The 25,799-nt window shown below is 36.9% G+C and overlaps 1 protein-coding gene across 2 annotated transcripts in view; it reads left to right on the forward strand.

Annotated features, from left to right (window-relative positions):
• The window catches only part of LOC127846924 (tensin-1-like), a 363,784-nt gene that overhangs the window by 32,485 nt on the left and 305,500 nt on the right, over nt 1-25,799 (forward strand). Inside the window, exon 1 of one of the 2 annotated variants that reach the window (XM_052378349.1) lies at nt 9,537-10,766. The exons of the other annotated variant lie outside the window; for it this stretch is intronic. Within the exon in view, the coding sequence (XP_052234309.1) occupies nt 10,731-10,766 (36 nt within the window). The 5' untranslated portion in view covers nt 9,537-10,730. Of the gene's footprint in view, nt 1-9,536; nt 10,767-25,799 lie in introns of those variants that run through there. 2 annotated transcript variants of the gene reach the window in all.

Genomic DNA, 25,799 nt, shown 5'->3' on the forward strand with positions numbered 1-25,799 from the left:
AAAACTATCGATTTGATAAAATTTGTTGATGGTTCGGACTGTATCTTTATAGTATAATCGTTTTATATTTTTGATGTGGTTCGGATGGAGTTGATATAACATGAACGCAGGCATATAAGATTCTGAAAATCGGCTTCATAGAGACTGGATCAGTGAGTCCATGTACAGAATATAAATCCTGCGTCAATAGTATACTTCACTGGTTCCACCAACATTTGCTCGGTGTCCTTGACGGCCACAGTGCTGTGGTATTGTCATTGTAACACCAATATCTTCGGCTGTTTTTAATGCCAGACCAAATATATCCTCCGCAAAAATCGAATCCGCATTTTTAAGATGATCAGTGAACATCGATGTCAGATTATCAACGTGTTTTTTGACACCGATCATGTCTAATTGAACAGCCTGAAGTACTTGCGTGATGGGCTCTAAAATGGACGAATATTTAGCTATTATGAGGAGTATTATCACAAATATCGCCATTCCACTTGCCGTCCATAGCTGATGTGCAGTCTGTCGTCCTTTTGTTACTGACGGCATATTTCGATGAAATGGTAAGCCAAGATTCGCATGCTTTTTATGCTCCCCCAAAATTTTGGGGGAAGCATATAGTCGCCGCTTTGTGTGTCCGTCCGTGTGTCTGTCCGTCAGTGCACAATTTTTGTCCGGGCTATTTCTCAGCAACTAATGACCAGAATTCAATGAAACTTTATGGGAAGCTTCACTACCAAGAGGAGATGTGCATTTTATCAGCGAGTTCTGGTTGGATGATTTTTCACAGAGTTATGGCCCTTTGAAATTTTCTATAAAAAAAATCTTGTTCCCCCAACTACTGTGCCCTCCAGACGTTTCATTTTATCTGAATATATAGTGCAATATTGTGACAAAAAAAAACCTTTGGGGAGCATGATAACCCATCTCCAACGGTTTCTTGTTTAGTTTGCAGTCCACTTTGATTCGCTTTACAATGGTTTGTTTGTAACTTGCCGTCTTCTCTTAGGGCTCTCTCTGAAATACTAAATGATTGCTTTCACAGTTCCTTTTGTATTACATACGTCAGAAATCTCATAACCTTCCAGTTATACTTAATGATGCACCATTATCTGGTCTTATTCTCAAAATTGTCTACGCCTCCGGCTGCAAAGGGGAAGAAAATTCCCCTTGACCCCCTGGGATCATTCCTGCGGACGCCCATGTATGGAATAATGATTCATAGATATCTAGAAGATTTAATATAGTTTAATTGAATGGAGGCATAGTAAACAAGAAACATCTTTTAAAAAGATATACAGCGTTGATTGTGGTCGTTGTTTATGATTGATCAACAGTTATATCTATGAGATCAGAAAAAGCGAATGCCTTTTTCTGCGCAGTTCTTAGCTGCATCACACGCAAATCAATTACAGGGTGTCATTTCGCTTTATTAGATATTATTACTAAGGTATCTATATTTACAGAATAAAAAAACACAAGAAGCGTGAAAATAAATGAAAGCATATAGGTCAGCCGGCAACACTCGAATCTTATTTGATTCCATTATTAAAAGTATTGTGAATCATCATGCTCATGCTTAATAAATTGGTCTAAATGGATAAATATTTCCGATTCAATTAATCAAAATTGGTCCTTTTCATGCAATTGTTTAAAACACATTAAAAATCTATGATTGACATACCATAATAATGTCGCCGAATACACTGTAACTCCAATATAACGCGGTCCGTTATAACGCTTAATCCAATATAACGCGGGGGGTGCTTGGATCCCATTTTTTCTCCAACCTTCCATTTGTTTTCTGATTCAAATCCGTATTATGCAACTTCATGTATTCCCAGACAATTCAAAGATGGGGGCAATCGCATGTTGATGGCTTTATTCAACCGTCCGTTTAACCGATTATAATCGCTTCGAGGTTAAACATCACCGACAGCTTATTGGTGTTAATCTGTTGTGTAATGTCAATAAAGGTGTGAAAAACTCGCTTGTCAGTGTTTATTACATGTATTCCTCATCAGAGCGGTTTGGTGCGATAATTTCCATAAGTTAAGTGCAAGCGGGATAGTTATACAATTAAAGTTATTCAAAACGATTTAACATTCTTACTTTGATATGGTTGCAGTTTGACTATATTAAATGAGCGGCTGTGAAATATACTGCCCACTGTATAAAACAACTTTTTCTGTCATTTCATTATAATTCTAGTATTATGTCATTTAATCTTTCAGCTCGTGTATGAGAAATTAAATAATCCAGACGATTTATTTACATGCGAACGCAGTGTACCGGTAATTGTTTACAGAGTTTCACTTTCATTTTTGCGCGGTATCAGAAAGTCCCCGTGAAACACGTTTTTTGCATGCGTATGACGCAATAAAACATTTCTTTGTACATGTATCGTATTGCATTCAATCTAAATTTAAAGTCGCTCGTCCAATGAAAGCTCTGCCCCATAATGCACTGTACTCTTAACACTTCTGAGAATGGCATATGCGTACGGTTGTGTTTACGAATTTCTTAAACATATATCGTCATTAATGTTCAAGATTATTATTTTTTAAGTTATGTTGCAATTTTATTGGATTATCGGATAAATGTGCACATAAGAAAAGCGGTATGTATACTGTTATCGATACGATTCGGTTTATATGCATGTATTTACGGATGACAACAAAGCATGGCAATATACATGACCTATATTATAGGCTATACTATACCTGTTTTTTCATAGCCCCCTGCAGTAAATGAGCTCAAAACTTATAATGCGGATCCGTTATAACGCTGTTTCGCAGCTTGGACCCCATTGACCGCGCTATATAGGATTTACAGTGTATCTATATTTAGTATTTTTCTGATCAAAATAAACTTCAAGTGCACATAGTTCACGCGATAGCGTTAATATGACGATTTCTGTAACTGACCTCAAACTGACCTTGAAACCTCAAGGGGTGGAATGCAATGCATTAGAGTGAGGTAACAATTCCACTGCTGGAGCAACGGCTAATGTTTAAAAATTAAAGTGTTTAACAGTCAATTTCGAAAACAATTTTAAATATTTTCGTCAAAGCGTATATCAGGTAACTAACACTAATACTTACATGTTCTAAATTGTATGAGTGCACAGAATGCAATATCGTAGTAATTACCAAATATAAGAACACAGCCTCTAAGTACAAACGCTCTGGCGCTGACATTCCTCTAAATATAATAGGGGCACACACTCTGTATTGATGTCGAGAATTGAGTGTGAAACTGCTCTATCTCTCAAACCTTATCATAAGAGATACCATTGTTTCATGCTGAATACACGCTCAACATAGCTGCTAAACGAACTCGTTTATCCCGTTTTATACCCTATACTTCCCAAAAATAGAAAGTCGATGGAATAACATATTGATGTTAATGTGAAATCTGTTTGTAGATTGCAAGTTTTCTACATGAAAAGTTTCAGGCCTACCGGCAGGAAATTTTATATTCAAATTGATTGGTCGCTTACAAAGGTCAGGCTAAGGTGAAATGCTGGCGTATACAGCTATGCCGAAAAAACAGTTATTTCTGATAGATGTTTGTATTATTCTCTATAAATGTCATATTATGTTGGTTCTATAAGTTTTATTAAGATCTGAATGTCGGCATTGAAAGAGAGATAATTTAGAAATGCACACAAGAAATCAAGAAGATATGAATTATCTCCCTTTTTCAATCATATGTATATATTTTCTGGATAAAATTGGCTTTTCTAATCCAGTAGTGTTATATTTCTGTAAAGAAATATTCCCTCTGCTGTAGGGTAGCAATATGAACTGACTGCTACCTGGACTGGGGTAAAATCTTATGTTTTCAGATAGCATTTTTTAGCCAAAATGATTATTATTTGCGACTCCAAATTTTTAAGGACAATCAGCTTTTCCCCTATAATGAATGACACTAAATTTTCTGACATTTTAACATAATTCAACATATGGCATTTGTGTTCAAATGGCGGTGTGTCACACATGTGTTTTACAACCTGATGACGGTCATAACATGTGTCAGATAAATGCAAGAAATCGCTGAATTGTCATATTTGCCTTGTTAGGGTAAATATGCAAAATACCGGTGTTCAAAAAGCATCTTAACCAACAGCAACTAAACGTTAAACTGTCCTTCTTAAATGTTAGTTTTGGAATTAACTCATTAAAATACATAGACAGTGATGATATTGTGAATTTTATTCTCATATTAATGAAACTCTTTAACATGAAATACAAGAAACAACTACCAAATTTCAATAGTTTTATACATAGCCTGAAATTAAAAATCCAGATTGAGAAAGAAATAGCCCTCAGTAATGATAAACTGTATATTTTTTAGCAAAAATGGAATCAAATTAAATTTTGATAATGCTTGTCCTCTTAAATATATACTACTCTGTTAGTTGATCACTTCATAAATTCTGTGTAGTATTTTTTTTTCTTTTTTAATCTTATAACATCATTGATTATATAGAACAGAACACATCTGTACTGTTCTCACTGATAGAAATGTTACAAAGCAAGGTCAAAAACATTAAAAGGCATATTTTTGTATAATTTGTTAAAACCATTGTTTGGAAATGAACGACATGTATGTATACAATATATGCTTTAAAATGAATAAAAAAAAGAACAAAAAGGAAAGAAAAAAGTAATAATTGTATGTTGTGCACAAAAAGGGTAATTAAGATAAAGCTTGTGCCTTGATACCATTTCTGTCATCCTAACTACATTATGTTTATTAAATGTCTAGTTTCTTTTTGCTGGCTTTTTTTTTTAGTCGATGGTGAGATGTGCCTCAGATGTCGGTTCAAAAGGATTTCTGCAAAATTAAGGTTTTTGAATGAATATTTGGAGTAAGGTTTGTAACATAGTATGTGATACAAAACACAACACAGATTTGCCCCAGCACTACAAACCTATAGGGACATGGCAGTGTTGGTAACTTAGTCTGTGATACAAAACACAACACAGATTTGCCCCAGTACTACCAACACTGCCATGTCCTAGGTTTGTAGTGCTGGGGCAAATCTGTGTTGTGTCCTGTATCACAGACTATGTTACCAACACTGCCATGTCCCTATAGGTTTGTAGTGCTGGGGCAAATCTGTGTTGTGTTTTGTATCACAGACTATGTTACCAACACTGCCATGTCCCTATATATGAGCAGCATTCTGTAAAAAGGGGGTTTAATGCATGTCTGCACAGGCTTATCAGCACTCTGTAAAAAGGGGGTTTAATGCATGTCTGCACAGGCTTATCAGGGCTCTTTAAAAAGGGGGTTTAATGCATGTCCGCACAGGCTTATCAGCACTCTGTAAAAAGGGGGTTTAATGCATGTCCGCACAGGCTTATCAGGGCTCTGTAAAAAGGGGGTTTAATGCAAGTCTACACAGGCTTATCAGGGTTCTGTACAAAGGGGGTTTAATGCATGTCTGCACAGGCTTATCAGGGCTCTGTAAAAAGGGGGTTTAATGCATGTCTACACAGGCTTATCAGGGTTCTGTAAAAAGGGGGTTTAATGCATGTCCACACAGGCTTATCAGGGCTCTGTACAAAGGGGGTTTAATGCATGTCTACACAGGCTTATCAGGGCTCTTTACAAAGGGGGTTTAATGCATGTCTACACAGGCTTATCAGGGCTCTGTAAAAAGGGGGTTTCATTCATGTCTGCACAGGCTTATCAGGGCTCTGTAAAAAGGGTGTTTAATGCATGTCCGCACAGGCTTATCAGGGCTCTGTAAAAAGGGGGTTTAATGCATGTCCACACAGGCTTATCAGGGTTCTGTAAAAAGGGGGTTTAATGCATGTCTGCACAGGCTTATCAGGGCTCTGTAAAAAGGGGGTTTAATGCATGTCCACACAGGCTTATCAGGGTTCTGTAAAAAGGGGGTTTAATGCATGTCTACACAGGCTTATCAGCACTCTGTAAAAAGGGGGTTTAATGCATGTCCGCACAGGCTTATCAGGGCTCTGTAAAAGGGGGGTTTAATGCATGTCTACACAGGCTTATCAGCACTCTGTAAAAAGGGGGTTTAATGCATGTCCGCACAGGCTTATCAGGGCTCTGTAAAAAGGGGGTTTAATGCATGTCCGCACAGGCTTATCAGGGCTCTGTAAAAAGGGGGTTTAATGCATGTCCGCACAGGCTTATCAGGGTTCTGTAAAAAGGGGGTTTAATGTATGTCCACACAGGCTTATCAGGGCTCTGTAAAAAGGGGGTTTAATGCATGTCCGCACAGGCTTATCAGGGCTCTGTAAAAAGGGGGTTTAATGCATGTCCGCACAGGCTTATCAGCACTCTGTAAAAAGGGGGTTTAATGCATGTCTACAAAGGCTTATCAGCACTCTGTAAAAAGGGGGTTTAATGCATGTCCGCACAGGCTTATCAGTGCTCTGTAAAAAGGGGGTTTAATGCATGTCCGCACAGGCTTATCAGGGCTCTGTAAAAAGGGGGTTTAATGCATGTCCGCACAGGCTTATCAGGGTTCTGTAAAAAGGGGGTTTAATGCATGTCCACACAGGCTTATCAGGGCTCTGTAAAAAGGGGGTAAATGCATGTCCGCACAGGCTTATCAGGGCTCTGTTAAAAGGGGGTTTAATGCATGTCCGCACAGGCTTATCAGCACTCTGTAAAAAGGGGGTTTAATGCATGTCTACACAGGCTTATCAGCACTCTGTAAAAAGGGGGTTTAATGCATGTCTACACAGGCTTATCAGCACTCTGTAAAAAGGGGGTTTAATGCATGTCTACACAGGCTTATCAGGGTTCTGTAAAAAGGGGGTTTAATGCATGTCTACACAGGCTTATCAGGGCTCTGTAAAAAGGGGGTTTAATGCATGTCCGCACAGGCTTATCAGGGTTCTGTAAAAAGGGGGTTTAATGCATGTCTACACAGGCTTATCAGGGCTCTGTAAAAAGGGGGTTTAATGCATGTCTGCACAGGCTTATCAGGGCTCTGTAAAAAGGGGGTTTAATGCATGTCTGCACAGGCTTATCAGGGTTCTGTAAAAACGGGGTTTAATGCATGTCCGCACAGGCTTATCAGGGCTCTGTAAAAAGGGGGTTTAATGCATGTCTGCACAGGCTTATCAGGGCTCTGTAAAAAGGGGGTTTAATGCATGTCTACACAGGCTTATCAGCACTGTAAAAAGGGGGTTTAATGCATGTCCGCACAGGCTTATCAGGGCTCTGTAAAAAGGGGGTTTAATGCATGTCCGCACAGGCTTATCAGGGCTCTGTAAAAAGGGGGTTTAATGCATGTCTGCACAGGCTTATCAGGGCTCTGTAAAAAGGGGGTTTAATGCATGTCTGCACAGGCTTATCAGGGTTCTGTTAAAAGGGGGTTTAATTCATGTCTGCACAGGCTTATCAGGGTTCTGTAAAAAGGGGGTTTAATTCATGTCTGCACAGGCTTGTCAGGGCTCTGTAAAAAGGGGGTTTAATTCATGTCTGCACAGGCTTATCAGGGCTCTGTAAAAAGGGGGTTTAATTCATGTCTGCACAGGCTTATCAGGGCTCTGTAAAAAAAGGGGTTTAATGCTTGTCCGCACAGGCTTATCAGGGCTCTGTAAAAAGGGGGTCTAATGCATGTCCGCACAGGCTTATCAGGGAAGACACATTCCGCATAAACTTTATTTTTGCTGAGAAAAGAGTATCTGTAAACAAAAAATACAATAAAAGCGGAAAGTGTCATCCCTAATTAGTTCTTGCGTACTGCACGGGCTAATCTGGGACGACACTTTACGCACATGCATTAAAACCTCTTTTCACAGAGCACGGTGAAAACTAAATTGGCCTTTAATGATACACATTTCAAGCAAAGCGCCCAGTTCATTTCAGACACTGGGACTGACATTTTGTGTCTATGTCAATTATCTGGTGTCATTATGTAACACTTATGAATAGTGCAGAGTGATTTAAGAACTGTGTGAAGTGGTAATACAGATGATGACAGCCAAGTACTCTCCTACTTCGTAATTGTCTTCAGTATGAAACTGTTAAAGCATAATTTTGTGTGAGATATTCATTTTAATTGATTTTGTGCTAAGACCATATCCACAAATTAAATTCACAATTTTTGTAAATGACAGACACAAAGTCCTGTTTTTTTTTTCAAAATCAGAAATCTATGAATTTACATGTACACGAAACCGTTCTTAAAAAGCACATATAATTTCATTTCCACAAATACTAATGATTTTACAGTATTTAGAAGTTAGCCCAACTTCAATGTTTCATGAATTAAAAAAGTAAATATCAAACACAACAATTCAAATATACTCATATTACCTATGCTGCTATGCATGTATATTACATTGAATGGTAAATTTTACTTGTCATTGTTCAACTGAAATTACTATGTATTTTCATTGGCTAGTATTGATTTTCATCCTTATATTGAAGTTTGAAGAGGGTACAAGAGTTTCAAGGTCGACCCTTATAATGCATCCTTAATCTTGAGTTGCCATGTTAAGTGATATAAAAGGGTTAAATTGACTCACAAGGAACTGTCTAACATGACATATCTCAGTGGGTTTATTCAAGAGCAAAATAGTGAACATTGTTTATCTGAAGGAAAAAAAATCTTTTTACGTTTTTGCGTGCATCAAAAGTGATTTATCATACAAACTTCGTGTACTTTTCAATACATTAACAACTTCTGTTCACTTAATTATAATGGAAATTTTTTTCCATTCGATATAATTATTATGAACATAATATTAATTATAAAAATAATCAAATAAAATAAGAACCCCCATTACCATGTGGTGAGCCATAATTATACAACATCAATTTTAAATTGATCAGGAATTTAACAAACATCTTTCAAGTTTCATTTCACCCAAGTGTCTTTTTAAAGAGCATCAGCTTTTCCCACAAGAGACGAAGTTCTGACCCTCTTAAAAATGTCGGCACTTCATTAATACCCAATAATACCCATTTAATGATAGATGGACTTTCTCTGGTATACTTCACTGATTGGCAGGAGCAGAGTGATTTAGACTTGAAAAGCAAATAACTCATTTAATCTGTTTATAAACATGGCTACTATCTATGCTTGACCAGGGAATTCAAAGCCCATGATGGTCAAAATGGTTAGATTGGTCAGTTTTTAATATCCCGTTTATTAGCGGCCTCTCTTGAGTTTACTTTCAGATTAGGTACATTAAACTTTGAAGACCAGCCTTTGATGACAGGGCTTTCAATGGTTATCAGTTAATAGAGCATGTGAATGTCAGATACCCGTAACTCTATAGGATGTTTTTGTTTAGATAGGCTCTTGTTACTTCTGCTTTCCTTGGGATGAAACTTATAAACTTGTATGTATAGGATTTGAATGCTTCAGTACAGGCTGTATACTCAGTGGTCAGTAATATCTGTGCACTGTAAACTGAGGATGGCGGATGGTTTTTGATTGATATTTTCGTTTTTTGTTTAAGATTTTTCGATACCGCAAGATGTTTTGTTGTCATGGCTGTTCATACCGGGTATGTGATTTATGGATAATGTACCTATATGGGAATGTGTGTTTGATGCAGAAGGCAAAAGATGTTGTGATTTTTATGGGAAAGATAAATTTTTGGATAATGTTATGTTGCACTGATAGTTAATGAGCATGTCAAATTAGTCCCGGTCAAAGAAAAACAATGTCATGTCAAAACAATCTGCTGTTATGGGTACAAATATGTCGCTATGTTTCATGAATGGAAATTCATGTAAATTAATCTGAGTTTATTATGTTAATTAACAATAAACAAGACAGGGAGGTCTTTGTGACAAAAGATCAAAGTTGATAAAGTTGTGCAGAAGATGCAATATATAAAGAAGTTAACCTCTGGAAAAATATACTATCATTTCTCTAGAAATTGAATTAACAGATGTTCGCAAAAACTGTGCACCTAATTAGAGAAGAGTGAAAGGGGCTGGGAAAAAAGGGGGTTACACGTGGATCTATGTAAAAAGGGATGCAGACAGAAAAGAAATAAACAACAGACCTTACCCTAAGGGGTGGAGTCGTATATCCTTTGATAAGACATGTTCTACGGGATGTTTTTTTTATAAACTATAAGCCAAGATGGAAAAGTGTTTAATGGCTCAGAGGAGAATTATGGGGAATTATTGTGGAGAAAGTGCTATGGATAAGATAAAAAATGTGGCTGATTTATAGAATTTTATTTATTTGTTTGTGATCAAAATAGATGTGATTGTTTTTGGTAAGAAAAACTGTGTGTTTTTTTTGCTTGGAATTGTATGTTCTTTAACATAAATGTGTACATGTGAAATGTGAAAACAAAGTATTGTGTAAGGTGAAATATTTTAATGAGACTCATTTATTCAACAATCATTTTTTTTTATTATATCTGCATACCTGAGTACAACGGGCAAAAGCCAATGATCCTGACTGTTACACTAGATAATGAAAGTTATTATAATAATATATTTGCCTTTTTGCAACTATAAAAGTTATTATTAAAACTTTGAAGGAATAACATTTGTTAAGCAATATTTTAAATTTCTAACTGTAGCAAAAACCAAACTGCATTAAATTGAAACAAACATGTAATTGTTGGGTTAACAAAAGCTGTGTTGTTTAAAATGATAAATTCAAAAGGATGGAAGATCATGGTTGATAAGCCATCATTTGTGAAGTTGGCATAAAAAAGTTACCATGGATTTATACAGGGTTGATTAACAAAGGCAGGAATCTTACATACATGATGGGAAAACCATTCTCCAAGTGTTTAATCTTGGTAAGTTCCTCAGTTTTGTATTTGAGCCTCACCATTGGAAAAGAGGGTTTAATGCATGTGCTTCAAGTGTCATCCCAGGTTAGCCTGTGCAGTCCCCACAGGTTTAAATCAGGGACATCACACTTTATGCCTAAACTGGATTTTTACTATTAAGAGACTTAAAAAAAATACCTTTAAAGTCGATTAAGTGTTGTTCCAGATTAGCCTGTGTGGACTGCACAGGCTAATCAGGGAGGACACTTTGGGCACTTTTGGCATATTGGATAAGCCCCCTTTTCACAGAGTGCAGAGGCTTGTTTGTATTTTAGATCTTGGAAGAGAGAGTGCATAAGTATCTATGTTTGTTATGCTAGTAGCTTATATAAACTGTCACACTCTCGCATAAAATTTTGCAACTTAAATTACAAAGGAAGCATTTGTGTTAAGTTATCATGAATTTATACATCTCCTAACTAACTCTAGTAAATGAAATTTAACATTACAATGCAATATATATGCATACATCAGAGTACCCCCACAGTAATGCTGGTTTGAATGAACTATGTTTCTAACCACTGGTTCTATAAATTTAATACTATTTTTTACTGCAAACCCATTTCATTTGAAAATGGGTTCTATATTTTGCCAGCTTAGCTGCAGACCAGCCTGTGCATTTGTGCAGCCAGAGTGCTGGAGCTGCGCTGTCCGCTTTAAAGTCAGGCAAGGTTTTATGGTCTCAAAAGTAGACAGGGTAGCTCCTGACCAGACAGTGTGACTGCACAGTCTAGTCTGTAGCTCCAGACAGTGTGACTGCACTGGCTAGTCTGTAGCTACAGACAGTGTGACTGCACAGTCTAGTCTGTAGCTCCAGACAGTGTGACTGCACAGTCTAGTCTGTAGCTCCAGACAGTGTGACTGCACAGTCTAGTCTGTAGCTCCAGACAGTGTGACTGCACAGGCTAGTCTGTAGCTACAGACAGTGTGACTGCACAGGCTAGTCTGTAGCTACAGACAGTGTGACTGCACAGTCTAGTCTGTAGTTCCAGACAGTGTGACTGCACAGGCTAGTCTGTAGCTCCAGACAGTGTGACTGCACAGGCTAGTCTGTAGCTCCAGACAGTGTGACTGCACTGGCTAGTCTGTAGCTACAGACAGTGTGACTGCACAGTCTAGTCTGTAGCTCCAGACAATGTGACTGCACAGTCTCGTCTGTAGCTCCAGACAGTGTGACTGCACAGGCTAGTCTGTAGCTACAGACAGTGTGACTGCACAGGCTAGTCTGTAGCTACAGAGGCCACAAATGGCCTAACACCCATTTTTTCTTGACAAGATTATAAAAATGTGGAAAGTTAAAGCTAACAGGTATACACAGATGCTAAAATGCTAAAAGGTCACATTAACTTGATTAATCTCAGAATCCTCCTATTTTGGCTGTTTTATGTAGATTAATACCTATGTTTACCAATGACTTGACCTTTAACGTTGACAACTCTGACCTAATTGGACCCTCTGTGATGTACAGGTTTAAGCTGCAGTAGCTTGTTAGTACCATGGTTGTTATCAGAGCAGTTTAATTATCTTACAATATTGTACTTGAACTCTTATATTCCTTTAAAAATTGTTAAAAATCAGAAACACTTTTAGATTAGATTGTTTAGGCATGTAGCACAATAGGCATGTACGTGTTTGTATGTTTGTATGAAACTATCATATTGCACTGGAATATTGTGTCAAAAGAATGTCCCTATTGTATTTGGCTGGACATGGAAACCAGTGTTATGTGTGCGATACATAATGTGAATAGTTAATATGTATGTACCAGTTCTTGGTAACTGTTGTTGCTCATAAAGCCTCATTTCACATATATGACATTGACCTTTAAGCAATTTTGACCTTTAAGCAATTTGCACCCTTAAGTCAGAGTTCAAGATCAACAGTGCAGGGGTTTACACATGGGCAACACAGAATGAGAACACACTGTTAAGAACTTTGTGCAAATATCTCAAGTTATTTAAATACATGTGCAAAAACCTTTAGTGCATAAAAGAACGTTTTTCTTGCAGTTTGTGCCAATATCTTAAGATTTAAGAATAAATTCTTGAATACGTCTTAAATCAGTGCAAAAAATTTCACATTGCGTGCAGTATAAGCGTGTATATCAATGCTGTACACATCAAATTGTTGGCCAAGAAAACAGACTTATTAATTAAAGTAATACTGATGTATTTCACATTTCCATAAGCAGTATAAAAACTTTCTGTTATGCACAAGTTGAAATTCTAAAGAATAATTGTTTTACAAATTATTTGAAAAAGAAAACACCACTTACCGGTGTGTTTACAACCATTAACATCCATTTGTGAACCCCACAAAGTTACGTGATCCTGCACCTTGTAGTTTGTGCTTACATTAACATGTATGATAAAACAATTTGCTAATGCACCATAAAGAAATAAAACTGAGCCACATTAACCTACCATCACTTATACCACACAAAGTCTTAAAGTGTAAACTTTAAACTTATAGTGTTCACTGTGACCTTGGAGCGACTGACATTTTCTAGATATTACGATTATTTGTGCCAATTTATTGTGAAAATATCCCAATTTATTTTGAAATCCCATGATGAATACAAAAGTTATCAGAAATATAAGAAATATGCTCAAACTCTATATATGAGCATCCCTCTGTGGAAAGGGGGTTTAATGCATGTGCATAAAGTGTTGTCCCAGGTTAGCTAGATTCTCTAAACTGGGTTTTCGTGAAGTAGAGTCTTCCTTGAATTGAATTAAATTTAACTAAAGAAAATTTTGAGCCCAGGGGAGCCCTGCCCATAATATACAACAAATATGCTGGACAATTGAAACAAATTAACACACACGCCCTAAATTGCCACATGTCTTGTGTTTTAACCTTAACCTCTTAGAGGAGATGTATTTTGACACATTATGTAGTCGTTTAGAAAGTTAAATTTAATCAAAGACCTTTCTTACTAAATTAAAGTTTTAAAGGCTCCATTTCCAACCCTAAGTTACTAAGCATGCAGCGAACAGCATAAAACCTGAACAGACTGCGAGTTACTCAAAGCCTGTTCTGGTTTTATGCTGTTTGCAAAAGCCATCTTCACTTTGCTTTTGATGGGGGAAAGGGTTAAGCATCAAGGTAGCTGGGCAGTTACCTTCACAGAAAATAATTATGTTTTCTTTCTGCAGCATTTTTTATTTCCCAGAGAGACTTGGGCAATAAATCCTGGTAATTTAGTGTTATCTCTACCAATCGGACATGCAAATGGCTTTTATCAGGTTTCCACTTTTGCTGGAAATTGTGGGCAGATAATATTTGGATAAACAATATTTATTATTTACAAGGTGTTGGAAGAATTTATTAGGCCAAAGCTAATTATATGATGTTGCACTATTCAGGAAGTTGTTTAATTTCCTAAAGAGTAAAACAACTCTTTGAAGTTTAATGCAGTCATGATGTTTGACTTTGGATTGGAGACTTAAAGAACTGCCCGGGACATGATTGCCCAGTGTTTCATAAAGGCAACTTTTGTCTGTGCTTTGTGCAAAGGGGGTTTAATGCATGTGCGTAAAGTGTCATCCCAGATTAGCCCGTGCAGTTCACTTAGGCTAATCAGGGAGGACAATTTTTGCCTAGACTGGATTTTTGCTAAGAACAGGCTAATCTGGGACGATACTTTATGCACATGCATTAAACCCCATTTTCATAGAGCATGGATATTTATTGAGCTATGTAAACCATTTGATATTGATGAGCACCCACTGTGAGGACATCAAAGGAATAGTTTTGTCCTCTAATGATAAGGAAACTCATTTTGGAGATAAAAAATACAATCTTCAAATAAAAAAAGTGGGGTTTGCCCATATAACTGGTCTATCCTTGTCATTCCTTTAAGTATTTTATATGTAATTGTCAATTTTGAAGACAAAATACAGGGCTTTTTCCCTTCCTTTGTGACACAGTCTTTGGCCACTGCCTTTGTGACACAACTGAGTTGTGAACAGTTACTGTAAACAATTCTGAAGAAACGAGTGGCAAACTGCTAAAATTGTGAAAAAATGAACTTTAAAAATGGGGAGATTTTGTGTTAATCTAGTTTAAAAAAACACTCCTATAGTTATGTGCACATTTTGATTTGTGAACATTTACTGTTGCTAATTTACAGGATAATTGAAAAGGCCGTTTTGGACAGTTTTAAGCAAAAATAGCCCGATATTCACTGAGTTAAAAATGGCTGTTTTTGTCTTGTACTGCAGCCGTAGTAATTTTGTGAAATGGCTGATTGGCCATCAATAAGAAAATTTGGCTACTCAAAAATCCATTTGGCAACAAGGTTGTCTACATAATCACCCATAAAATATCCTAAATGATAAACATTAAGACATAAAAAGGTTAATTTGGCTATAGAAAATTTTGAGCCAGGGGAGCCCTGTTTTGCATAACCCTAAACATTGTTTTAAATTAGTCTAACAGAAATTGTAATCAAGGTTATACAGACCATTGCCTTTGCATTTGACATTGTTTTTTTGCAACAATACAAGAACTTTAAAAGATTTTCACACTTTTTCTGTTGGCCAGTAGAGGGGCTGGAGGTGGAAAGCGAAAAGGAGCATGGCCCAGCACCCAGCTACTTTGCAATAGATCTTTCCATACAATGTGAAAACATCAAAATAAACCTTAAATTAAGATGTTCTTACTGCTGTTTTTTAATTGAAAAGAAAGTTAAATATATGTTTCTATAATGGTTCCATAACTATTATAATAGTTTAATGTCAAAACTTAGCTTTGTAAATTTATAGAAGATTAAAATAGTTATTAATTAAAATCTGTCAGTTTTACATTTGGATGACCATTCAAAATAGAAATGAGACAACATGTTATAGTCATGCACTTTGTAATTTCCCTCTTCATGTCATCAACATTTGAAGAGGAAACTAATTGATTCTGAAGTGATTCTCATGACCCTCACTTTTCCTGACAGAGTTCAGGGCCTTGGTTGTGTCATCCACATTTTGAGAGGGCACTAATTGATTCTGAAGTGATTCTCATGACACCCACTTTCCACGACAGAGTTCAGGGCCTTGGTTGGCTTCAGAGAAGCCAGATCTTATCAGGTGATTAATTACCACGACTTTCTAGCATAAGATCTACAGAGAGTGCTTAAAATAGAGCCGCATTCTGTGAAAATGTGGTTTAATGCATGTGTGAACACAGAATGCACGAGCTATTAAGGGATGACATTTTCCATGTAAACTAGATTATTGCTTAAAAGAGACTTAAACTAAGTTAAACGAAAAATACTATAAAAGTGGAAATTGTCCCTTATTGAACAGATACATACAATATCACGTGTCTTGAGTTCAAAAATTACGGAATACTATTAGGGCCATCATGGTTACACATTAAAAACTAGAAGGCGAGAATGTGAGAACGCGATAGTGCGATGGCGATAATGCGACAATATGATGAAGACAGTGCGATTATACGCTGGGGACAATGCGATAGTACGAGGGCGAGAATGCGAGAACGCGATAGTACGATGATGACAATGCAACAGTGCAATGACAACAGTGCGACAATACAATGGCGACAGTGCAATAGTATGATGGCAACAATGCGGTAGTGCAATAATACAATGACAACACTGAGACAATACGATGACGACAGTGTGACAATATGATGGCGACAGTGCGATAGTTTGATGGCGACAATGCAAGAACTCGATAGTACGATGGTGACAATGTGACAATACGATGACGACAGTGCGACAATACGATGGTGACAATGCAATAGTACGATGGCGACAATGCGATGATGTGATGGTGACTGTACAATATGACTATCGCATTGTCGCCATCGTACTATGGCACTGTCGCCTTCGTATTGCCGCACTGTAGCATTGTTGTCATCATACTATTGTGTTCTCACATTCTCACCATCGTACTATCGCATTGTCGCCATTGTATTGTCGCACTGTCATCATTGTATTGTCGCATTGTCACCATCGTAATATCGCATTCTCTCATTCTTGCCCTCTGGATTTTAATGTGTAACCACGATGGCCCTAACGGTATTCCGTAAAAAAATAGTTCCAGACCTTTGAAAAACATGGATGCAACAATCAATAACCCCACTTGCCCAACATTAAAGGTCATTGTGGGCATCACCTTTGACAATAATCCCTATTGAATTAGCTCTGAACTGTCATGATGCCAGCTGTCAATCACTTTCTACTTTATTATCTTATTAGTCAATCTGCACTAATGCTGCCGAATACACACTGTCATTGCATGAAGGTGTATACAATTACTGTAATTGTCATAGATCAATACTGACCTGTCTCAACAACCTTTGCGAGGTAGATCCAGTGTTAAATACTTTTTTAATTTAGAGGAAGTGTCCACAGTTGTTAAACGTGCACTACTGGTTGTTTCTACAAAGCTAAAGATCTTAGATTAGTTGTCTCCTATATGCTACAAAGGTTTTATTCAGCAATCAAATATTAAAGCCCATCCTTTCTTTGAGGAAGAGGATGTGATATTGTACATGAGGTCTACTGTTTGAATGCTTTTAAATAGTGAAAATGATTGTCAAGAATTTCACAAGGACTGTTCATTTTTTGCTAGATTTTGTCATCTTTGGTGAACAATAAAACTTGACAATACTTTTCAAATTACACATATAATTATACGCATTTGAAAATAATTACAGGCACGAATGTTTTATGTTATACCAATGTAACATAGGAATATACAACATAATGCAATAAGGTAGATAAATAGCGTGTTTTGAGATTACCAAACTATGCTTATGCATACATACACAAGTGTGAATGAGTTGACAAGTTATATCGCGATCCGGATATATCACAATCATGATCCATGGATCTCGCAAACCGCGATAAAACAGATCTGTAGTGCAGTCACATTTTTGTTCCATTATCTTTGTGATACTTTCTCAGGTATTTGTTTGAATTACATCTCAGGTGAGCGAGCTTGTTCCTCTTTCCTCTCTGTAGGCTCATGTCCTCCCATATTTGTTAACATTTTTAAATTGATTGCTTAAATTTTTTATAAGAAAATAGTGGCCTATGTAGCCTAATTGCTGCTGTCAAATGGACTTTTTACAGTCATGTGCCTAATGGTGTTAAAATGGTTAATAATAGCTGCAAAATAAGCTGTTATAAGGTTGAACACTGTCTTGGAAAAATGGTTTTCTACAGTAGTTGTAATTGTAGAGATAGAAGAATGTTAAAGTAACTATTTCGCTAAAAAATATAGAATATTTCGTAAAATAAAGCTAACCCATACATATAGGATCTGGCACAAGTTGTCATATCATACCATATTTTATTAAACGAGTTCAGGAATTTTGTTAGTAAGCGAGCCTTATGAAAACCAGGAGTCAAAATGAACCGAGGTCTCAAATTTATTAAGGATCAAAATAAAAATGATTATGGTCAAAATACTGAAGTTACTTGAAATGTTTCTAAATGCATTTTTAAGGTTTTTAATGGCTTATTTATCATAATAATAAATAAAACATTTTCACAAAAGCTTTGTTATTTCCATAAAGATAATTTCTGGTCCTAATTTGTTTCAAATTGGATTATGGAACAAATGTGTCAAAATGATGCAAGGCTAATTTTGTGCAGGAGTCAAAACTGAGGAAATTGCAACTTGCTTGCATCAAAATGCAGGATTCTTCTTCAATTGAAATCACTGATGTCCAAGAGTTGAAATCATCCTTGGGGGGTCTGCAAAGGTGGATAAAATGTGCAGAAAATTCATTGACCCAGGCTCTAATGAAAAGTAAAATTATATAATTGCTAGTGACTATTTGTTGTTACTCAGGGGTTTCCACTGGTGATGGACTCAGTTCCATAACACTTTCCACACCTTTTAATACCCCTTTTAATACCCCAAGGATGCAAAGCCTTCTGTCAGAGATATGAAGTGCGAGCAAATAATGACAAGGCTGAAGTACTTTATTTTTAAAAGGACACTATTCAAGCGTACAACTCAACTTTGACGGGATTTCATTCAGTTTTTTCAATCTTTTTGTATGTTGAAGTGTCGTTTTCTTTAGAAAGGATATGTGTTTTTCACTACACTTGACATCTATGTTTTTCTTGATGTTCTACATTTTAATCTGAACAAAAGACACTGGCTAGGTGCAAAATATAATTTGATTACCAAGTGCATGAACAAAATGGAGTTAGAAGTTCACAAGGTTAATTAGGGGAGCTATAGCATTAATGCTACCTGTGTTAATGTTGGTGTTGAAGTGTTTATTAAGGGATATTATTGTACTAGAAAACCCACTATAATCACTTACCACTTGATGGGATAGATTTGTTGTCTAGATAGGGCAGCGCAATCAGTTACGTCATTGAGTAGCCTGGGCATTCCTCTGTTAGATTAGACCCTGACAGATGTAAACATACTCATCAGTTTTATCGACCCTGTTATCAGGGGCATTATCAGTGGTGTAATCAGTTTCCTCATTCACTTATTTGTCTGCTCAATGCTTGAAATGATCAAGTGCATTCTTTATTTGTAAACAGTGATGTTTTCAGAGAAAATAAATTACTCATAAAAGATAAGACAAACAATTTCAGAAAATGTGTTAAATAAATAGTTGTGTTAAAAATGTGAATTACCAGTAAATAATGTTTGCTAATTGTTTCAGGTTACATGACACATTTTTTTGAAACTAAATTCAGTAAATATTCAATATTGAGAATTTTGCATCCATGTAGTATTATAAACATCAAATTAGGATATTTACAGAAATTATATCATTTTTTAACAAACAAAGTTTAATCAAATTTTTGTTACATACAAATCTGGTAAACAAAATAAAATATAGTGTAAGAGTGTATTATTTAAGTCAGTTAGGTTACAATTTTTCAGATACTTCTATCAGAACATACTGATGCTGCAGAAATGAACCTAATCCCAATAATCTATCCAGTAAGTAGCATACAGAGTTCTTTCCCTTTGATAAATACTGTTTGGGGGGAGGGGGGTACTTCATACTTTACATTCTTGGTCATTATTAACATAATCAAAATATGAATGTGTGTGCATATGATACCTTTAAATTGGTTATTTTAATATGAAATAAAAAGATGTTTAATTTTTATTATTATTTTATTTCCACTTCTTATACTAATCTAAAACTATTTTTACTACTATTTAATAATAATAATAATAATTATCATTATAATTATTATTGTTATTATTATGATTATTATTATTATTATTATTATCAAAATTATTTACAAATATTTAAGAATTGCAATTATTTTATTTTTTCTCTGTACCCTCTTGTATGATACAACTTGACAATTTAACAAGTTTGCGGGACATCATACCAGCAAACTACTGCAAAATCATTTTTATTTGTTATAATGCATGAAATTTTATGGCTTAAAACAAAAGTTTTTTGTACACTTGTAAATTTGTGTAGTTTGATCAGGGGAAAAAAGAGGAATTTGTTTTAGTCATTTTCCGCTGTATTTGGGTTAAATTCATGGATTGTTAAAATGGTAAAATTAATGTCCCACAAATAAAACTAGAAATGGCGCGGCAGAGGTTGACGCGTATCCCCACGCTGCATGTTTGAGCCAGGGGAGCCAAAGGGTTGGTAATGGGGCCATGCATAGTTGAGATTGACTGTATTGTCATAAGAGAAGTTCAGTATCAATTAGAAGTGAATAGGTGTAGAAATGAAGAAATTAAAGTAAAAGGCAATTTTTGGTGGGCGTGGCCTATGTGGGCGGGGCGCCCCAGGGTTGGTAATGGGGCCATGCATAGTTGAGATTGACTGTATTGTAATAAGAAAGGTTCAGTATCAATTTGAAGTGAATCGGTGTAGAAATGAAGAAATTATAGTAAAAGGCAATTTTGGGTGGGCGTGGCCTATGTGGGCGGGGCGCCCCAGGGTTGGCAATGGGGCCATGCATAGTTGAGATTAACCGTACTGTCATAAGAGAGGTGCAGTATCAATTTGAAGTTAATCAGTGTAGAATGAATGAATTATAGTAAAAGGCAATTTTGGGTGGGTGTGGCCTATGTGGGCGGGGTGCCCAGGGTTGGTAATGGGGCCATGCATAGCTGAGATTGACCATATTGCCAAAAGAGAGGTTCAGTATCAATTTGAAGTGAATCGGTGTAGAAATAAAGAAATTATAGTAAAAGGCAATTTTGGGTGGGCGTGGCCTATGTGGGCAGGGCGCCCCAGGGTTGGTAATGGGGCCATGCATAGTTGAGATTGACCGTATTGTCTTAAGAGAGGTTCAGTATCAATTTGTGACAATGGGTGTAGAAATGAAGAAATTATAGTAAAATAACCTTAAAAAATGATTAAAAATCTCTGACCTGGCCCCACCCCAACCCCCATAACTTTCGACCCAGGGGTCAGATCAAAATTCGAAATAGTGCAGGGTCGCTCATATGCTCATAGCTACCATGTGTGTAAGTTTCAAGGTTCTAGTGCTAATAGTGTAGGAGGAGATAGTGGCCAGGACGGACAGATAGATGGACGGATGGCGGAGATAACCACAATATCCCCACGCTTTTCAAAAAGTGTGGGGATAAAGACAATTTTGGGTGGGTGTGGCCTATTATGGGCGGGGCGCCCCAGGGTTGGTAATGGGGCCATACATAGTTCAGATTGACCGTATTGTCATGAGAGATGTTCATTATCAATATGAAGTAAATCGGTGTAGAAATGAAGAAATTATAGTAAAAGGCAATTTTGGGTGGGTGTGGCCTATGTGGCCGGGGCGCCCCAGGGTTGGTCATGGGGCCATGCATAGTTGAGATTGACTGTATTGTCATAAAAGAGGTTCAGTATCAAATTTGAAGTGAATCGGTGTAGAAATGAAGAAATTATAGTAAAAGGCAATTTTGGGTGGGCGTGGCCTATGTGGGCGGGGCGCCCCAGTGTTGGTAATGGGGCCATGCATAGTTGAGATTAACTGTATTGTCATAAGAGAGGTTCAGTATCAATTTGTAGTGAATCGGTGTAGAAATGAAGAAATTATAGTAAAAGGCAATTTTGGGTGGGCGTGGCCTATGTGGCCGGGGCGCCTCAGGGTTGGTAATGGGGCCGTGCATAGCTGAGATTGACCATATTGTCATAAGAGAGGTTCAGTATCAATTTGAAGTGAATCGGTGTAGAAATGAAGACATTGTAGTAAATGGCAATTTGGGGTTGGCGTGGGCGGGGCGCCCCATGCAGGGTTGGTAATGGGGCCATGCATAGTTGAGATTGACAGAATTGTCTTAAGAGAGGTTCAGTATCAATTTGTGACAATCGTTGTAGAAATGAAGAAATTATAGTAAAATAACCTTAAAAAATGAGTAAAAATCTCTGATCCAGACTACCCCAACCCTCATAACTTTTGACCCAGGGGTCAGATGAAAATTCCAAATAGTGCAGGGTCGCTCATATGCTCATAGCTACCATGTGTGTAAGTTTCAAGGTTCTAGTGCTAATAGTGTAGGAGGAGATAGTGGCCAGGACGGGCGGACAGACGGACGGACGGCGGAGATAACCACAATATACCCACGCTTTTCAAAAAGTGTGGGGATAAAGACAACTTTGGGTGGGTGTGGCCTATTATGGGCGGGGCGCCCCAGGGTTGGTAATGGGGCAATACATAGTTGAGATTGACCGTATTGTCATAAGAGATGTTCAGTATCAATTCGAAGCAAATCGGTGTAGAAATGAAGAAATTATAGTAAAAGGCAATTTTGGGTGGGCGTGGCCTATGTTGCCGGGGCGCCCCAGGGTTGGTCATGGGGCCATGCATAGTTGAGATTGACTGTATTGTCATAAAAGAGGTTCAGTATCAATTTGAAGTGAATCTGTGTAGAAATGAAGAAATTATAGTAAAAGGCAATTTTGGGTGGGCGTGGCCTATGTGGGCAGGGCGCCCTAGTGTTGGTAATGGGGCCATGCATAGTTGAGATTAATTGTATTGTCATAAGACAGGTTCAGTATCAATTTGAAGTGAATCGGTGTAGAAATGAAGAAATTATAGTAAAAGGCAAATTTTGGTGGGCGTGGCCTATGTGGCCGGGGCGCCCCAGGGTTGGTAATGGGGCCATGCATAGTTGAGATTGACTGTATTGTCATAAAAGAGGTTCAGTATCAATTTGAAGTGAATCAGTGTAGAAATGAAGAAATTATAGTAAAAGGCAATTTTGGGTGGGCGTGGCCTATGTGGGCAGGGCGCCCTAGTGTTGGTAATGGAACCATGCATAGTTGAGATTAATTGTATTGTCATAAGACAGGTTCAGTATCAATTTGAAGTGAATCGGTGTAGAAATGAAGAAATTATAGTAAAAGGCAAATTTTGGTGGGCGTGGCCTATGTGGCCGGAGCGCCCCAGGGTTGGTAATGGGGCCATGCATAGTTGAGATTGACAGTATTGTCATAAGAGAGGCTCAGTATCAATTTGAAGTAAATCGGTGCAGAAATGAAGAAGTTATTGTAAAATAACATAAAAAAATGAGTGAAAATCTCTGACTCTGCCCCGCCCCAACCCCCATAACTTTTGACCCAGGGGTCAGATCAAAATTCTGTCACTGTCACCGTCGCATATATGCTCATAGCTACCATGTATGTAAGTTTCAAGGTTCTAGTGCTAATAGTGTAGGAGGAGCAGGTGGCCAGGACGGACGGACAGACGCACATCACCACAATATCCCCACTTTTTCTCCGAAAAACGTGGAGATAATGATTTAAAGTATTTTTTACCGCTCTGACATCACAGACTCTGTCAAACCTTTTAGTGACATGTCAGACACATTGTCTGATAAGCTTGGAATTTTATCCATCTGTCAAACATGCACATGCATTTCAACTGTAAATGTTTCAACTTATTGTCACACCACATGTCTAAAAGTGCCCAGAAAAGTGCCAGACATTGTACTTTTATGTCAGCTAAGCCCCAATGTGGGAAAATAAGGCTTAATGTGTGGGATGCTGTCCCAGATAAACCTGTGCAGTATGCACGTGCATGTATACACATGCATAAATGCAGATGCATTAAGCCCCATTTTCCCAGGGCAAGGTTCAAGATATTTCAGTCTGAAATGTCTCCCAGAACCTGACATTTGCAAACTATTTTAAATGTCCTAGAAGTTTGCCACCATTTTATTTACATTGGCCTGCAATTCATGTTCAACGCTTAGCCACTTAGATAGGTATTTTGACATGTTTGCAGTCCCATAGAAAGGTTCAATTTAATTAAAGACCTTTCTTCCTTGATTCAAGTTTAAAAGATTTCATTTCAAATCCTTGGATACTGATGAGCAGCAAATAGCATAAAACCTGAACAGACTGCGAATTACTCGCAGGCTGTTCTGGTTTTATGGTGTTTGCACATAGCCATTTTCAGTTTGCTTCTGTGTCACATCTAATAGGAATGACATAGCAGATCTTAAATAACATTATTTGTTCATATCAATATCTTAAATGACTTAATTGTAACCATTCCTTATCGGTGAATACAAGAAAGTTTAAAAATATTTTCTTACTGCATTAACTTTTAACACCTTTCTTTTGGTATCAAACTTTTCTATTCATTCAATCGACATTACCGGTTTTTATTGAATCACAATCCATTTGTATGTGGTGATAGTATACTAACAACTTAACACAATTGCGTCTAATAACAGTAACAACAAAGACCATTGATCTGTTGTTATCTATTGTTCAACCTCTCTTTAGTTAAATGAGCATGTATTGGAATTATAGTATTCCATACTAAATGACCATATTTGAACATTGTCAGTTATTGGTCACTCCAACAACTATCTGACCATTATAGACCACTACCGCCATTGCTTGACCACCACTGTGCTGACCAGTGGTCAGTTGTGTCATATTGTTCTGTTTGTTTTGTAATTGTTGACTTTTATAGGAAATTAATAATTCTTTCGTGATTTGGTGTATTCTGTATTGATGGATGGAATATGTTTTGGTGAACGTAGCATATGTGGTAAAGTGCAAAGTGTTTGAAAAGTGAATAACATATTAAAGTGGAAATAATGCATGTAAATGGTTTATTCAATTTAAGAAGATGGTAGTAGATGTTTAGTAGGGCAAAGGTATTGTTTAATTAAATAAGGATTATTCTGAAGTATGCCTTGATGATTTATCTGAAGTAATTTAACAAACACAAAATGTAAGTGATTAAAAATGAAATAAAGGAACCATATATGCCAGTTTTTTTGCAGGAAAATTTGGGACATTTGAGTCATTTGACTAGGACACTTTATTCTTAGACATTAATTCTTTCCCACTAAGAAGCAATTTTGTAAAAATGGCTATGTGCAAACAGCATAAAGCCAGAACAGCCTGCTAGTAACTCGCAGTCTGTTCAGGTTTTATGCTGTTTGCTGGTCATCAGTATCAAGGGTTGAAAATCAAGGCCCTTTGAAGGTGACAAATCCAATTATTATGCATATAAATTGGTCTAATTTTTACCGGATTTTAGTTACTCTTGCATAAAAAATGCTAATAACACAGCTTAGGTGCAACGTTGTCAAGAATTATGGAAGATATACCCGTTTCATAATTGGAAGAAATGTTTACAACTTTGCAACTAATGTGGTGTGTAGCCTCAAAGCAGTGACGTATGCTAAAAATAGCCGAAAGATAATTCAATTTTAATTCTAATTTAAACATATTTTTACCAGCAGAAAGTAACATATTAAATCACTAAAAACGCTTTAACCATTTAGAAGAGACCTACTTTTTGAGTGATACCAGAAACCGTTGAAAATCAATGAAATATTTTGGGTGACCTCAGAGCAAACATGCCATAATTTTTCAGACCAATTCCGGGACATTGAGTTAAATTGTCCGGGACTTTTGCCGATTTTCCAGGACATGTATAAAATGTAGCGATATTTATAGACATATGCATTTTTGGTACGTTTTTTTTTTGTTTCGCATCGTTAATTGCAAAAGTTTGAAAACCTATCCGAAATACACTTGATCTATTAA

Source organism: Dreissena polymorpha, chromosome 10 (genome assembly GCF_020536995.1).
Source record: "Dreissena polymorpha isolate Duluth1 chromosome 10, UMN_Dpol_1.0, whole genome shotgun sequence".
Taxonomy (NCBI): Eukaryota; Metazoa; Mollusca; class Bivalvia; order Myida; family Dreissenidae; genus Dreissena; species Dreissena polymorpha.